Consider the following 18,517-nt stretch of genomic DNA (forward strand, 5'->3'; position numbering starts at 1 on the left):
CACGCAGTACTCGTATGTTGACTTGGGCTCAATGGTGGCGCATTTTAAAATACAGTATAGAAGCAGTTACAGGGGAAAGAAAGCGCGCTGCAGTTTGTCGCTGGTCTGTTGCTATGGCAACCCTCGCCGAGGAACTGAGCGCTCGTTACTCCGAAACAAGCAGCAGAGCCGAGCCAGAGCCCCTCCTTATCGTCTTCCTCCCCCTCACTGGGTCCCATGGCTAGTTCATTAGCATAATGATTCACAGCAAGCGGACCTTCAAGGGCCACCCTTTGTGGGTTTTACGTTGTCAAAGGAGCGCTGTCATTATTAAACAAGTTTGTCTTCGCCGAAGCCTGTCGACTCGCGCTGTATTAATGTAGCGTGCTTCGTTTCGACACTTTACAAGGGGCACTCGTCCCCTCAAGATAAAACGTGCCCTTAATTCGGCTTTGAGTAACTTATGGGCAAAAGACTGCATAATGTCGCACATTACAATCAGGTGACACGGAAGACGTATGCAAATGCATGCTTACGCCGTAACGAATTGACGGTAGAATTTATAGGAAAAAACTGGCAAAAAAAAGTTGCCAACTAATACTTATAAAATCTTTTGCAAGTATTTACTGTATATAAATTACAGTTATTTGCTGTGTTTACTTTTACAGCAATTCACTGTAATCTATTTTACAACCCTTTCTTGTATTCAACATAATTTACAGGAATTTAAATTATGCGATGTGAAGACGATGCAGGCTAAAATATTACTCTTGTCCTTGTTTTTACCCATAATGCACTACAAAAATACTGTAAAATAAAAACAAAACAAGAAAATGCTATATATTTTTTTACTGTAGATTTGACTGAAATTTGTTACAGTGTACTATATAAATGTGCTTGCCACATTGCATGTGTGGGCCACAATCCGCAAGCTCAATTAATTAACTAAATATTACTCATATTACAGGCTGCTTCAAAATTAATTAGTTATTAGAATCACAACACACTTCAGGGGTGAGGTGTGTGTGTGGGGTGGTGGTGGTGGTGATGGGGTGGGGGGGGGGGGTTATGCCTTACTGAACTGTTAAGATGATTTTATTTATTCAAACCCTGTAAAGTGAAATGAAAGATTTGTTTCTAAAACTGTTAAACATGTTTGAAGATAAATGCTGAAAAAGAGAAGACCTCTGTGGATATGCAAATTGGTAGGGGTTCGAGTCTTGGGTGGGGGGTATAGTCCTTGATGTTCGAGTCTAGAGCAGTGGGTCTCAACATTTTTCAGTGACCCTTTTAAATATGTTTGTTCAGCCAGGTACCCCCTAATCAGTGAAAAAACAATTTGGATAAAACCCCCCAACTAAAAACAGTGAGTGAGGTGCCATCGTTTCCTGATTTATTAAAGGTCTCATATTATTCAACTTTTCAACATACTAAAATAGTTCTCAAAATGTGTAAAAGACATGCTTAAAAATTTGGAACACTTTTACCTGATGACTTCGTATGATGGAGTGGGACGTCTTTGTCTGGGGCGGTTGTTTTCCAAAAGTCATGGCATTGCATTTTTGAGTTTTATTACATTTATAAAAACAAAAACTAAAATGATGGAATGATTGTATGATTGGTTGAACCTCAATCAAAATTGTAAAATGGCGGTCTTATGATGCATTCGAGGTGGTTTTGAAGTCGGATTGATCCCACTTGTTTGTGTGTATGTGGCAAATGTAAACAACAAAAATGGCTGATTCCGATGAATTGTTTGTTGTTCTGGTTAACGCAGTCATTCCAAATCACGTCGAGTCACGTGAACATATGTCTACATTTACTTTGAACGCTTTGAGGTAGGATAAATCCGATTTCCCACTTTCCCCGAATGCAGCATTTATCCTCGGTGGAACGTCGCTTTCTGCTCATTAAAAAGCATTGGACTTTGGATCTTTGTCATTTGATTTGTGAGGATTATTTTGATTTGAAAATGTGGTACAATTCTGTTTGCCTGGTTTGTATGCTAGTCGCTGAAAAAAGCAACGTCGTGAAAATGAAGCGTTCCGTTGCGGAAGTATCAGAAACGCCCGGATGTTCGGAATTGACAATTCTCTGTGGAGAACTCTTGTCACCTGACCTGAAGGTCGCGTCGTGGGCTCATAATCACTTATGTCTCATCTGTTTTGTTTTTTCGTACAGTTATCTGCAACTTCCGCTCACCAATATGTCAGGCCCTGGTCCTGGAGATCGGGGAGACGGTCCAGATTCTGGAGAAGAGCGAAGGTAAAGTGTTGATCAACAACGGCGAAGCGATTGTTTTTGCTTCGTTTTCAATTTGAGCGTACGTCGTAATTATCAACATGACTGTTTGAAATGTTATTTCGGAATCTTTTTTTTCTTAACATCTGAATAAGCTGGCATTTTAAAACCGCGTGCCTTCATGTTTTTATGGTGCAATGAAAGAGAGACAGAATGCAGTCATGCGAAATTCAATCATATTTAGTTAATTTCTTGATGTTGTTTGTACAAGAGATGCCCATAGTGCTGACACCAAAGTCACAATGATACGTATATATATTTTTTAAATAAGTTTCACAGTTTTGATTTTGGTTTTCGTCTTTTAGGTTGGTACCGAGGCTTTTCAACCAAGAAGCCTTCAATCAAGGTAACTGCCGTCTTTGAGCCATTTTGTAGCCATCTTAACCTTAAACTATGAAGCCCAAAAGTTGACTTCATCGTTTTTTTTTGCAGTAAGTTTTATGCTGTGTCTTGACATGAATCAAAACCAAATCCAAGAGACGTTGCTTTCATACAGGGAACTCAATTCCGACACCATATTTCCCTAAAGGAGCATCTTTTTATGGAACGTCTTTATTAAAGCCGAGAAGCAAGCAAATCGACAAAAAGAAAAGCGTCACTAAAATCAATAAACTGCACTGCAGAAAACGTCCGACACATATGACGGAGCGTTTTCTAATACATGTAAAATTCCACCATTAGGAATAGCACGCAGCAGAGTAACCTGCGAACCCGAATAACAAGTTGAATCCTGTAAAAGAGAGACGGGTGCTTTTTAGAAACACAGGTCTGAAGTATTATGGGATGCAAGTGGGCTTGTTTGAAAGCAAGCGCAAGAGCTGTCCATTCCCTGCGAACGTTCTGTAGGTGTTGGTGACTGCATGCTGTCCTTGTCCGTTCCCGTCAGCTATTTACAGTTCTTACTAACAACCCTCCATTTTGTTGTGCGCGCTGCCGCCCACACCGGATCGCCCCCGTACTCTCCGAGCGCTCACAGACTTCAATTCACTGGCGGTGGCTAATTGTTCACATCTGGCAGATTGGAAAGACAAGCCGCACTTGTGACATTTGGCGTCGTCTTTTACCGTTGCAAGCAATATTCGTCTGCACGTTCTTCTTCCGATTTGTCGCCACTTGAAAATCACTGCGGCCTTATGAAGGGCTTCTGAATGCTTTAGCAACTGGTTGTTATGGACTGTAGATGAAGTTACAATTTGTTCTGACGTATTAAGCTGCATGAAATAAGCGCGAGAGGGATTTTCTGCTCGTCATTTAGCTCTGCAATTCAAAACGATCGAAGGATCTGAGATTTAACAGAAACACCACACTTATTATTGAAAACTGTCGTGTAATTTAGGAGCGTCCAGTTTCTACTGTGAAACATATCACATTTATTTCAAAAGTGTTTAAATACCGTCATTTTAATGTGATTACAAGGTATGTCGTTTGATATTAGTTATTATTAGGGCCTGACTGATTAATCGGCTGATATAATAGAAGCTCTTTTAACATCAGCAAAAACATCAGCAAAAAATTTAATACAAATCTTAACACATTGCAAAATAAAACAAATTAATTTCAATTAATTTTTATTAATTAATTCGTTTATGACATTTAAGCCTTCTCTTCCCCAAATTCGGCACAAAAAAAAAAGGCCGATATGTTTCTCTCTGTTGTAAAAATAAATAAATACCAAAGGTCAAAACATTGCAAAGCGGCCAAATCGTCTGTCTGTAATTGTTGTTGTTTTGAACCGATACTGGTATCTGGAGAAGCCCCTGCATAAAAGCAGTGGAATTGGCATCGGCAAGCACAAACATGTAACATGCCGATACCATTATTTCTGTTGCTAATATAGGACTTGCAGCATCTTGTGCCTTGCTTGTGTACGACATTCACTGATGTGTGACGTGTTCACTGCATGCCAAGATATCCTTTTGGCCCTTGAATGCTCTAAACCAATGGCAGGCCAGCTTTTTTATGTTGAAAAAAACCCCCCACCCAACAACCTCGGTATTGCGATGCTAATACCACAAAACTGGGTATCGTAATCGGCATCTGGGACCAAAAAAACGGTATCGGAACAACTTTACTATGTAATTCTTATCTTTATTGTTGGGGATCAAAAATAAGTCCTTTTTATTCATAATATGTTTTTCATTGATTATTTATTTTATGCTGATTGATTATTTATCAACATTTTACTCTGCCAAATATCAGAATTGGCATTATCCTAAAAAAAATCATTTGTAATTGTAATTTCTGATATATTTTATGTTTGCAATATTTCTGTGTTCAAATACATTTGGGATGTTTTTCAAAAAAGTAAGTTTTAATATGTTTAAAGCATGCGGGAGGTAGTTTGAGGCTTAAACCATCAAATATATATATTTTTTAATTCATTATTATAATTAGGCATTATTATTATTTTATGTGTGCCATTTTTTTTTGTTAAATGCTAGAGCTGTCAAACGATTATTAAAAAAAAAAATCTAATTAATCACATCTTAGAATTGTGATTAATCAGAATTGGCATTATCCTAAAAAAAATCATTTGTAATTGTAATTTCTGATATATTTTATGTTTGCAATATTTCTGTGTTCAAATACATTTGGGATGTTTTTCAAAAAAGTAAGTTTTAATATGTTTAAAGCATGCGGGAGGTAGTTTGAGGCTTAAACCATCAAATATATATATTTTTTAATTCATTATTATAATTAGGCATTATTATTATTTTATGTGTGCCATTTTTTTTTGTTAAATGCTAGAGCTGTCAAACGATTATTAAAAAAAAAAATCTAATTAATCACATCTTAGAATTGTGATTAATCACTTAATTAAAGCTTTTTATCAAAAAAATGTTTGCCCGCCAAATGTGAAGAGCATCTGTTATGTGTTAATAATTCTTTCTACATTTATCGTTATGAGGACGTCAACATGTTTTGATCCACTGCACACGCTCATCCTCGTCTTTTTCAAACCAGTTAATTATTTGTATAATTTAAAATGAATACAAATGCCAATATTTTTACATGAACAAATATTCTGAGTGTCATAGCAAACATTTATTAAAACATTTATTTTAATGCATGTTTATTGCTCAAACACAGCCTGTGCTACCTTTAACGTAACCATCCACCATCAAGCTAAAGGATCATCTGCGGTCATAATTAATAGTGTGATGAATACATGATGAATGCGATCATTTTTGTGACGACTCAACGAGTTAACGCTTTAACTTTGACAGCACTAGTTTAAAGCATGATGAACGGGCAATAAATGGTTTTCTATAATCAATAATCCTGGCTGTCACATCGTATGTAACGTGATCGTACCTGTGTCTGTCCCCAGGGTATTTTCCCAGTCAGCTACATTCACTTGAAGAAATCCACAGTGACCAACAGAGGGTAAGCTGGATGACTGCAACATTTATTTGAACATAAGCAGCAAGATTGGACACGCGCTGCTCGTGGTTGCGAACAAATTGGGGTTTTGTTCAGGTTCACCAACTCGGACCTGACCTGTGCTTGCATTCGTTAATAGTGGAATCTGCCCAAAAAGAGGTTAGAGCAACAACAATAGGGCAGGAATTCTACACTGCAAAACAAGAAGGATAAAGGTGCCGGTACACAAGTTATGATCATTTAGCCCGACCCAATGTGGTCACAAGCGAAAATGACTGGTGAGCTGTTTTAGAACAGGGCCGCGGGCTACTCATGTGGCCCTTGGGGGCTACCTGGTACCGGCGGGTACTACGTTGGTGGCCCCTTTTCTAAAGTAACACCTGGTCAGATCCTGTTTAAACAGTGGCACAGCTGCTCTAAATTCTTTGGTGACCGATCACGGCTCACCTGTTTTCTGGGTTTGGTCAGCAAACTGAGCCATGATTGGTTATTACCTTTTTCCACACAACAGGTGATGTCATCTTCAGTTGACACCAAGTGGCAAAATACGTTTTTAAAGGTATTAATTCTACATTAAAAATTATAGAGTTATCACATTAATTATAACCAAAATATGATCTTCTTACTGTTTGACAGAGGTGGCAAATCCAGGTCCAGAAAGTAAAAACCCTGCCACAGTTTGGCTTTAGCCCCTGGTGCTAGCTAGCAAAGCTAGCTAGCTCTCATTATGCTCGTTTACCTGCTAAGGAGGCTAAAGCCAAACTGTGGCAACGTTTTGACTTCCTGGACCTGGATTTGCCATCTCTGCTGTTGAAAATGGCTCAATGAGTCAAGTATTCCTTTAAATTGGATATTTCTGTCGAAGATTTCCTTTATTTGCCGGGTGCTCTAAAATGTAACCGTTATAATGGAGAAGGGGATTACTGTACAAATTATTTTCCGTACCCTAATTTTAGAATGACTGCACATTGGCAGTCTTTGTGCTGCCTGAACTTTCGGAACTTACCAGGACTTCACCCTCCAGCTGAGTTTCCTCATGTTTGCACTCAAACAATTAAAAAGTTGCAACTTTGAAATGAACACGATTGTACTTTCTCGCTCCAGGAGCCGCAATTTGGGAACTCTGTTTTGCTTTCTTGTGGCGTTAATGATGTGACGCCGTACGTCTATTGCATTTTCCCAAAGTGTTCCCCGCGCTGACGATCACTTAGATTCATGGCGCGAGTGGCTTCCCCTTTGTCATGACAACATTTGATACACTGGCAAGGTTTTGGTTTTGGTGCTGTGAGAGTGGAGCACAGTGGTTGCCTCACATCCAAAAAGTTTCAGGTTCAATTCTCAGGCCTTGCTTTGATGAGTTGTTCTGCTTGTGCTTGAGACTCGGATGTACTCCACAATTACAAAAACGTGACAATATGTTAGGTTCGTTGAATACTCAAAATCAGCTCTTTTCCCCACTGTTTTAAACATGTTTGTGAATAATGAGGAAACTTAGCTATATTCTAATGCTAATTGCTGTAAAACGGAAACAGATACAAATATCCTTTTTTTTTTTCTGATAAAAGAAGAGACTCTAATCTTTCTTTTGGTTTTATAGCAATAGAACACAATATTTTGTGGGCCTTGCAAAATCAGTTAAAATCCAATAAAACAGTCGGGAGCGAAGGGGGTTGCTTCAGTGAAAATGGCTGCGAGTGATTGCGTTAAAGGCATTCATACGGAGTGTTGAAGTATGTATTCAAAATCTTACATAAATAATTTACTTTACACTGAAAAGCTCCAAATATTTGTTCTCAGCCCCCTTGACTAATAATATCAGTATCAGCCCTGAAAAAACACATTAGTCTGTCGCCAACCAATGTGTCGAGGCCTAATAATGACAATTCCAATACTTTTCAGTGTTTTGGTGTAAATGAATACAACCGCATCTGAAACTATTCACATTTCTTGATTATTCTCTTGTTGCAAATCATCTGAGCAATCTGTAATTTCTTAACAAAAACGATCACAATTTCGTTTTTTTCCTTTTCACAAGTGCAGCTTGCAGAACAAACATATACAAATATATATATGTACCGTTTATGAAACAACTTCTAACTTTAAGGGCAAATTTTCCACAGACTGGAACGACATTGATGTGTTTTTGATTTTTTAAAAAAAGTAATTGATGTAATTGCAAAGCTATTGACCTATGTGTGTAATTTGTCCTTGTCATCCGGTGTATTCCCAGATAAAATGAAAACCGCCAAGGTCATCAGCAGGAGACAGAAGTCAATTCACTAATTACAGGCCGGTCTCTCTACTCTCTCAATTCTCAAAAATTTTAGAAAAACTTTTTGCAAATAGACCAGATAATTTCAGTGAAAAGTATGAATTGATAAATGACAGTGAATATGGATTCAGACTAAGAGATCCACATCAACGGCAATAATGGAGCTAATGGAGGAAATAACCAGTTCTCTGGACCCCCAAAAAAATGCAGTAGGAGTATTTGTAGATGAAAAAAAAATAGATCATCATGTACTAGTTAGGAAACTTAAAAAATGTGGAATTAGAGGAGTTACACTCAACTGGTTGACAAATTATTAATCTAATAGGAATCAATTTGTGCACATGGGAAATCACAAACCAGTTCAACTGGGTACTAAGGGTCAGTTTTGGGACCAAAATGGTTTATTATGTACATAAACGACATTTGTATGGTTTTGAAAATCTTAAAGTTTGTGCTATTTGCAGATGACATTTTCTGTTCTGAGGACAACTTGCAGCAGCTTGTGGAGGTGGTCAACAAAGAATTTAATAAACCTAAAACCAAACAGTTTTTTTGGAAACCGTAAAATACATACACAAATAATACTGAGGATTAATAACGTTCAAATTGAACGGGTTTATGAAAACCAATTTCTGGGTGTGATTCTTGACGACAAAATCTGCTGGAAAGCCCATATAAAATATGTTAGGGCAAAGGTAGCACGAACTGTTGAAAAGTTGGGAAAGGCCAGACACAAATTAAATGAGAAAACAATGTATATTTTGTATTGTTAATTAATATTACCATATTTGAATTACTGTGTAGAAGTACAAAACCAAACACCGCAAAAAAAAAAAAAGTACGGTACCTAGAACACACCAATAAACTTTTCTTTTTTTTAATTCTGAACACTAAAGTTTAGGGATCTGGTAGATTTTAAAACTGGACAAATAATGTATAGGGCAAATAATAAAATGCTGCCCGGCAACATACAACAATTATTTACAGAGAGTGTGGGGGGTTATTATTTGAGAGGGGAACTGAAATTTAAACATCATGCTCGCACAAAACTCAAAAATGTGCATTTCGAGCTGTGGAGTGGTTTTGTGGAATGGTCTTGAGGAAAACATTAAAAGTAGTATTTGTCAATTTAAGAAATTTTATTTAAAAAAATCATTTTTGCTAAAAAAATATTACGGAGGGATAATAAAAACAGTGGTTGAAAGTACAATTTTTGTTAAGGCATTTATGAAAAACGAGTTAAAGTAAAAAGTGAAGTATGATCGGGATAGGACTAGATAAGCAGTTGCTTCATCCTATTCCATTTCGAACCGTAAGTCGAAAACAGTTATATTTCATCCTCGTTTTGTTATTTGTTTTTGACACAATTGTGACATTATGCTTTTTTGTTTTATTGTCATTTTAAATGATAAATATAATAATAATAATAATAATAATAATAATAATAATATTATATTCTTCTTCTTCATGCAAATGTGGCTCAGCACTTAATTTGAAGTAAATTGACTTTAGCGCTCACTAATGGCATCAATGTCAAGTGTCCAATCCTGAGTAACAATTTCACAACCTCATTTGAAAACAGTTTTATTGAAAACAGCAGTGACCGTCACTTCGACTTGGACTCCCTGACGGGCTAACCCTGACCTGCGAACTGAATGTTTGACACCCGTGCTCTTCATTGTTTGCATTAGTCGTTTGATTGACAGGGAACCAATCAGGCCTAAAGATCCGCCGGCTCTCGTAAAAAAAAAAAACACCCGAAATTGCCACCGCGACAACTCCTGACCTCAAGCAGCACAAGTGAAATAGAAAACGGATGGAAGGATTTTGTGGTGAATTTGATGACTAGCTGCGTGCTGGTGCTTTGACCTTTTGTGTTGAAGCTTAAGTTACGCACACTCATTTATAAAATGTGTTTTTCTGGTCATGTGCCATAAATGTTTTCTGTGGTGTTATGCAAATGTTTGTTTCAGGCTGTGTGAGACGGTGGTGCCGCTCGAGGATCCCATCATCACCGAGACCACCTCGACGCTGCAGGAGTGGGGCGTCTTGTGGAAGCAACTCTATGTGGCGAGTAGCTCTTTCTTTGAGTACACGTTATCACAAAGAGGGCAAGAGTCCCTTTATGCCCCTTCCCCGCAAAAGTCTTCAAAGGACTCATGTCCAGAATGTAAAGCATGGTGGCACTTTGGAGTGGAAAACCTCTCTCGGGAAATCTGTTTTGGTTGGTGACAAATAGTAAGCTAAGTTGATGTTTGCTAGCGTTTCACATTTGCTTTTGTAAGGCAAGTGGGGGTGGGGTGGGGGGGGGAGTCGCAGGAAGCTGCAGGTGGGTCATCGTTTTATGGTCACCTGAAGCCAAGACAAGGGGGATTGATGTTTACTATGCAACCGGTTCAGTCATTGTTTTCCAAAGTAAAAACAGATGTTTGCAAATAATTTATTCAGATTAAACACAGAAGATAATCAATCTTCTTTCTTGAATGACTACAGAAATCAGTGAACAGTTACTGTTCATATGCTGAAATCAGAGGATTTAGACAATTTTTAATTAAAAAAATGGTTCCAAACAATTACTCGATTATTAAAATGGCTGTTGATTAATTTGATAATCGATTTCCGGCACTTTTAATTTTGACAGCTCTGCATCAGAGTATATCCTGGATTGTGTTTGTTCTTCTTCATGTTTGTGAGATCACGTGCTGCCACGCTAGAACTCTGGCACCAAGAACTCGTTTTGAGGTCGTAGGTGGAAAACGATCAATTTGTGTGATCCACTGAGATAATCGGACTACACGAGCAAAACTGTCAAATGCCTAATTTGTTATTTCATGTGTGCGGTCTGTCACAGATTTAAAGATCTTTTAATATCTGGTAGATCCTTATGTACGTAGCAGGCCTTAGCAATAATCGCCAGAGCGGCTCTAACATTGGTGAGCTTTTCTGACGTGATTTGGAAGCAAAACAGCTTTGGTGGTTTCATTTGCATCCTCCGGAGGGGTTTAACAGAAGAGGCTTTTCCAACACGCTTTTCCCCACGCAGCCAATTCAACACACATTAACCGGACGCCTGTACAAGCGACATAGCCTGGAAGTACAGCACACCTCGTTGAGATCAGTCATGACTGTTGCCCTACTTTTTCTTACACTATCTATGTGGGACCAGGAATGAGTGCTGGACACAGATAATGGCCCACAGACCTGTCAGCCCCGATTTCATGCTCTGTCATTCAGACCTTGATTGATTTTGGCCTGCTTCACTTACTTCCTGTATCATCTTCGCTTGCTGGGCAAAAGTGATTACTGGAAACCTAAAGCATCCTTAATCCAGCTCCAGGGCCGGCAGAATGGGCTGCCATGGATTTTTTTATTGTAATATTTTGTGTGTTTTTTTTTTTTTGACATACTGAGCAACCAATGAAGCCCAACTTAAGGCACCACTGCAGTGACGTAACTTCCTCTGATGCTCGCCTAATGTGAAGCATTGATTTAACGGCGCTTGTTTGGGCGCTCACCCCCTGTGCGATACAGGCCAACGCTGCCACACTTGACGAGGAGATCATAATAGGATGTATCACAAACCGTGCAACTCGATAGACTTTATCTCATTGTTGCCAGTTTGAATTCGCTACATTAGCTTCAGCAATGGGCTAAAGATAACTTTGGAGAATGTACATAATTAGCCCTGCAGAAAAGATGCCTGAAAAGGCTCATCAACCCCAAACGAAATCTTCGGTTCTGAGCAGTTGTGGGGAACAAGGCAGTGTTTATCCTCGAAACATTTACAGGGCCCGGGTCCTTCATTAAGCCTGTTTGGGTGGTGGCCCGATGACCTTGCTGGACCTTTACATTCATCATCCAATACAATCAATTGCAAATGCATTATTCCATATTTAGCATTCATTATATTATAGTATTTAGGCTAGGGATGTTTGATACCACTTTTTTTTTCAGATCAATGGCAGTACAAGTACTCAACTCTTGAGTAGTTACCGATACAGAGTAACAATACCACTAGTACTTTTGATACATAACATTTCTTAACATAAACAATGACAGGATCATTTTAAATGAACACATGTACTGCATATCTCAATGTAGCCATCCATCCATCCATTAATTTTCTTAACCGCTTATTCCTCACAAGGGTCGCAGGGGTGCTGGAGCCTATCCCAGCCGGCTTCGGGCAGTAGGCGGGGTACACCCTGAACTGGTTGCCAGCCAATCTCAATATAGCATTTCTTTAAATTGCATGACATTAATGGCAACTTTCTATTATTTTTCAGGGAATTTCAAATTTTTAGTTCCTGATCGTAAAATGGCCACAGTATCGGCCACCGTTGCCAGTACAGATACTTTGAAATAAGGCCGGCTATCGGCCCGATACTGATACGTGGTATTCGCCCATCCCTAATTTAAGCCTTTAACTCATTTGCTCCCCAAAACGTATAAATACGTTCTATTTTAAATGTTTTAAGTGTCCCAAAAACGTATTTATGTGTTTTTTTATGCTAGAGCTTACAGAAGGCTTTAATGCAGCCTCTAAACTGCAGAGAACGGAAGTTTCTCATTCAAACGAGAAAATGTTCTCGTTTGAACTAGATAGTTGCTCACGAGGATGAGAAAGTTTCTCATTAAGATGGGTTTATCGTTAAGAGAAAGTTTCTCATTAATAAGAGAAAGTTTTTCAATAGGATGAGAACATTTCTCGTTAGGATGAGAAGGTTTCTCATTAAGATGACAATGTTTCTCGTCCTAATAAGAAACAAATTTTGCCCCCCCCCCCCCCCCCTCACATGTCACTTAAGGGACTCTGTAGAGTTTTAAAAATGTTTTTTTTGCCCTATAAAATGGAACTGAAAATTTAACATTGATATTTTCTGGGTTTTATATCTTGTTGAAGTCATTCCTTCTGTATGGATTTAAGGTCAATGATGATAACATTTTGAATATTAAAAAAGCAATAACGTGTTAATTTCATCGTATTCATTTATGAAATGTGTACTGGCCGTCTTGGGCCAGCAACACAGTCACGTAGCGTCGACCCCTACAGGGTTATTGTGACTCTACTTAATCTTTGCATTTGTGTAAACAAACCAAAATTGTACTGCGGCTGTATCGTATCATTAGGGACTGCATGTATTTTTTGTGCTGTCCTCGGTTTGCAAGAAATTGCCACCACGAGGTCAATGCAGGAGAGAAATATTTGTGTTGAAACCTCTGGGCTGGAATCTCAGCGGGAACACTTGGCAAGCATGTTAATGTGGCGCCATTCTACCTTCGGGGTTCTCAAAACACTTTTTCTTCACACGACGACGATGATGAGTTATATTCCAGTGTAAAAGGGAGTAATCGGATTATTCACAGATTATTGACGGGGATTCAATATCCTTCCTTTGACATGAGAGTTTACGAGGTATCAAAGAAGATATTGTGAAAATGCTCACTGGCCCCCTATAGACCACGTAGGAGGGAAACTCTACATGCCTGCCAAATTATTTAGATTTCTTGCAGTTGCAATTATGCATTAGGGGCAAGTAGAACAGTGATTCACCAGATGCAGCAGATGGTTCTGGAATAAAAAGCACATTACTTTTTTTTTCTTCTTGTATTTAGTTTTTATTATACAGAGTATAAACAATGCTATTAGTTATTATTTTTTTAAGTTAGTCATGATGTTTTTTTGTGGTAGCAGTTTTAGCAAATTTGTTGCTGTCCACTTTTGTGTCTCACACGTGAGGTTTGATTCTGAATCAATAAAGCAGCCCAAGGCCTGCTCATGAAAATGAGAGATTTTGTTATTTTTTTTCTCAGTTGGTAACCTACTGTAGGACATGATTCCCCAACAGTTTTTTTCTTCTGGAATCGGGGCCTTACGCAATGTGGAGGGAAATATGAACAGTTAGAAATAGCAGTCATTGTTAGTTAGGGGTGTTAGAAAAAATCGATTAGGCAATATATCGCGATATTACAGCACGCAATTCTCGAATTGATTCGATATGCGCCGAATCGATTTTTAAACATCCATTTTTTAAGGGAATATTCAACAAAAGGATTCACACATTAAGCATGGAAGAATGTTCTATTAATAGAACATTAGGCCTTAATATTTTATTTCAGTGCTGTTCAAACATGAAACAGACCGCAACCTGAATTTTCACATAAATAATAAATTTTCACAAATCTTACAGTGTGCATGTACAAGTTTACTGATTTGTATTTTCTGAATTTGAGTAAAAATAAATAAATCGCAATAATCAATTTATAGATTCGTATCGGGATTAATCGAATCGAATCGTGACCTATGAATCGTGATACGAATTGAATCGCCAGGTACTAGGCAATTCACACCCCTATTGTTAGTACTTAACAATTCCGGCTTTTGCTAGAAAGCGAAAAAAAATTTTTTGAATTTGACTGGCATTCTGAATGCAATGACATCCCCAGTTCTAAGATGATGTGCAACCCCGTTGTCTTAGTTGTTTATTTTTACTTCCCCTTTTAAAAAGATAAACACAATTGAGGTGTACAGGTTATAGGCCACATTAATGGTGGGAAAATGTTGGAAATGATTTCTTGTGGTCTCATTTGTTACTTCACAAATACCTGGCATTTGAACAGGGGTGTGTAGACTTTTCATATCCACTGTATAAGTGATACAATACTGCAAGACCAGTGGGCACGCCAATACTAGCAAACATTTGCACCCTCACGGAAGATTCCAGATGTCCGACTTGACTCGAACTGATGACGCCACATTTTCCTTCACCTTTTCAGTAGCAGCACTCAAATCGATATTCATAGGCAACATGTCAAAGTTTCTCCTAACGCGTCCTACTGCTAACCGAGGCTTTTTGGCTGATTTCGCAGAAACATAAGGTGGATCTGTTCCACAAGCTGCGTCATGTGATGAACGAGCTCATCGACTTGCGCCGGCAGCTCATCCAGGGTCACCTCGCTCAGGACCAGACCCGGGACATCAAGCGCCACATCACCGTACGCCTTGACTGGGGCAATGAGTGAGTTTCCCTTTTACTCTGTACATCATAAACGTATACTTAGATACACATTTGCACCAGTAAGAAAGAAACCATCAAAGGGAGAGACAAAAAAAAAAAAATCAATTAATCAAAATTTAATTGTGATTTTGATTTCTCACAATCATAAAAAACGTATTCGAAGAAAAACTATTCATTGCTGGCAGCAAGCCTGTGATGTTTGCTCATCTGCCCTCCTTGAGCATGCTTGACTGTCAATTAGTTTACTGTAAAACGAAACACACATTTTATATTTAATTACAAAATTAAATTACTACAATCCTTCATTGTAGATGCATTGCCATTTATTTATTTTTATTTATTGCTATTGTTGTGATGTACAGGGAGGTGCAAAAGTAGATATATAGTTATTAAAAAAAAAGAGAAAACGTACAATACTTATTGTGTATCATACAGAAGAAATCGAAAAGAAACGGGAAAAAAGTACTGTACTTTTGCACCCTCTGTATTATTATTTTTTTGGTTACTATTTATTTATGTTCTTTCAAATTATCTTCATAATAATAAATCACGGTTATTATTTCGTTCCATAATCGCTCAGGCCTAACTGATGGTTTGTTGGTGTGTACATCATTATGTAAGGGCAAGGCAACTTTATTTCTTTAGCACATTTCATACGCCAAGGTAACTCAATGTTCTTTACACACCACATCGAAAAGTATTTACAAAACATTCCAGCCATTTACAGAGCAAAGAGAACAAATGTATAGAGCGTATGCTGACAACATTTAAATGCTTTTATGAACAAAAGATTTAAAGACTTTCTGAAATTACTAAAACTATAAACTAGAGCTGTCAAACGATGACATTTTTAAATCAGATTAATCACATCTTAAAATGATGAATTAAAAAGGCTTTTTTTAATCAACATTTTTTACCCGCCAAATTTAAAGAGCACCTGTTATTTGTGGATTTTTTCGACATTTAAAGTTATGAGGACGACTTCAACATTTTTTGATCCAATGCAACACGCTCATCCTCCTCTTTTTGTAATCAGTTAATTACTTGCAAAATTTAAAATGGGGAACAAATTGAAAACAATAGTTTGACATGAACAAATATTGTCATTTCTTAAATGCTTGACTTTAATGCATGTAGTTATGTTTATTGCTCAAACACAACCTTTGCTACAGGATCATCTGCGGTCAAAATTAATAGTGTGATTAATCTGAGTTAATACATGATTAATGCGATCATTTATTTATTTATTAATTAATTAACTTTGTGAGCACTACTCTAACCATATATTGATTTGATAAAAATGCTTACAAAACCTTCATCAAAAGAATGGCAAAAAGGTATACATTTTCACCTGGATTGAATAAAAACAGTTGACTTGAGGTTGACAACTTATCCCATTTGTGCGCAGCACAACTGCTAAATGCTGCTTCACCGTGTTTGCTTTGAACTCCAGGCTCCACTAATGGATCCAAGTCTGCCCACACTCAGATATTCAATTACAATTTCCTTCATGTATTCATGCAGAAATTTCAAATCTCTTCTCCAGCTGTGTGGTTCACTGGTAACATTTTATGGTTATTAGATTAGACAACCCACAAATATGAACAAGTAGCGATTGTATACATTCTTAATGAGTTTATTATTGTAATTATATCGTTCATCTTCAAACCGACCAAAGAAGTTACGCTCACGTTCTGTGATGAAGCATTAGTCATCGTACAGTTCGACTGATCTCGCATTTTCCTGACTGTCCAAACACGTTTTCTTAAGTTGTGTTTGTAGATCAGTGCGTGTCAAGCACATTCAAGTCAGCGCACTTCTCCCTGGAGGAACTGTAAGGCCATATTCTCTCTGCTGCCACTTCTCAAATCAAACTGAGCGGTGACAAACATCCATAGCCCAGATCAAGACAAGGGACTTGCTTCTTGATAGAGGCGGGCGGAGCTTGATTTGGCGATGCCGGCATTCCGATTTGCCACGTCTTAAAATAGGGACACTTTGAACTTCATCTCGCATTTGGAAACGTAAATGCTGTAATAAAAGGAAGCTAACTGCGATTGTTGAGGTCAGTGCACCGCAGGCAACATTTAGCACGAGAACTGGCGTAATCTCATTTCATGGTCAACATATCACAGCTGTTCTTCGAAGCTGTACATTATGTCCAAGAAAAGGCTTGAGTTAGTCAACGGGGTTGTGGTGCATGCCTGACTGTAGTCAACACGAATTTTGTGGTTGACAATAATATGCAACTCAACTGGTCTAAATATGGTATTCTGGTCAATAGTGGGTTAGTGGAATATGAGTTAACTCATTCACTGCCATAAATTCAGGAAAAAACCCAACAGATTATTACAAATTAAGGGGGCAAGAGGCGATTCAAATTTTTTATTGTAATTAGTCGCACAACTTCACTAGTTCACTCACGATTAATCACAAATTTTATATTGGTTCTAAATGTACAATACAAAAATTCTAGGTTTTCATAATCTTGTTAACAAAAGTGGGAAAAAAATGTTAAACTAAAAGAAATAGTTCAAATTAATTTTTGACGTTCATAGCCGTCAATGGCAGTGAATGAAAAAAAAGAAGAAAAGATTAAAAATTCGGGGCGTCAATGGCCGTGAATGAGTTAAGCAGCAAAATCCAGTTGTTTTTATCCATCTCAGGGGGCGGCCATTTTGATACATGATGACATCAATGTTGCTCAGGTCTCAGGTAACAACAAATCACAGCTCAACTTCAGAACACAGGTGAGCCGTGATTGGTCATTGCCTGAGCCCTGAGCAACATTGATGTCATCTTCAGTCGACAGCAAGTGGCAAAATGGCCGCTCCCTGAGATGGATAAAAATGGCCGGATTTTGCTTCATAACTCATATTTCGTAGTGAAGTCACATATAACATATTATTGTCAAGAAATGTTTAAGGGCTGTCTGCAATACATAAAAAAAATATATATATATATATCACAAAACTGTCATGTTGATTTGATAGTTATGGATGATAAATGTGTGAAAAAAAAATCTGCAGTCTCTGGCCCCGTCATCTGACTGGAATCTGATTTGATTGGTATATAAGCGTCAGCGGAAAAACAATCACCGGCAGAAGACGTGACATCTAAGGTGTCAACTTCCAAATGATAACATTTCGTGTTGGAGTGCTAAAAATGCAAATTAAAAAAAGTGTGCGTATTTTTACTTTGAATTTCTGAGTAACTCAAAAGTGTGTCAATGTGACATTTCTCCCTCACCAGGCACCTCAGCATCGACCTTGTGCCCAGGAAAGAGTTTGAAATGGTGGACCCGGACCAGATCAGCATTTCCGAGCTTTACAAACTGGTATGTTGCCCGCAATTATTCTCGAACCATCGCATTCTACACAAACCCAGCCCCATGAATTAGTAAACGCAATAAATTAAATATGTGAATTAGTGGCCTCTAAATTATAAAGTATGCTGTGTGTCCGCAGAATGCATATAGTACATCTTGCAGCAAAAAAAGCTTTCGGCATATTGGAGCTCCGTTTGTGTGTGTAAGAAGACAGATTTGACCGTATGTGTTGTT

The 18,517-nt window shown here is 38.0% G+C and overlaps 1 protein-coding gene across 3 annotated transcripts in view; it reads left to right on the plus strand.

Annotated features, from left to right (window-relative positions):
* The window catches only part of dock3 (dedicator of cytokinesis 3), a 68,218-nt gene that overhangs the window by 7,808 nt on the left and 41,893 nt on the right, over positions 1-18,517 (plus strand). For all 3 annotated transcript variants that reach the window (XM_086069133.1, XM_086069134.1, XM_086069135.1), the window contains exons 2-7: positions 2,161-2,244; positions 2,586-2,626; positions 5,612-5,667; positions 9,910-10,006; positions 14,807-14,955; positions 18,208-18,292. In XM_086069133.1, the coding sequence (XP_085925259.1) occupies positions 2,161-2,244; positions 2,586-2,626; positions 5,612-5,667; positions 9,910-10,006; positions 14,807-14,955; positions 18,208-18,292 (512 nt within the window). The remainder of the gene's footprint in view (positions 1-2,160; positions 2,245-2,585; positions 2,627-5,611; positions 5,668-9,909; positions 10,007-14,806; positions 14,956-18,207; positions 18,293-18,517) is intronic.

This window comes from Leptonotus elevatus, chromosome 2 (assembly GCF_054856555.1).
Source record: "Leptonotus elevatus isolate MCC_2025b chromosome 2, RoL_Lele_1.0, whole genome shotgun sequence".
NCBI classification, from domain to species: domain Eukaryota; kingdom Metazoa; phylum Chordata; class Actinopteri; order Syngnathiformes; family Syngnathidae; genus Leptonotus; species Leptonotus elevatus.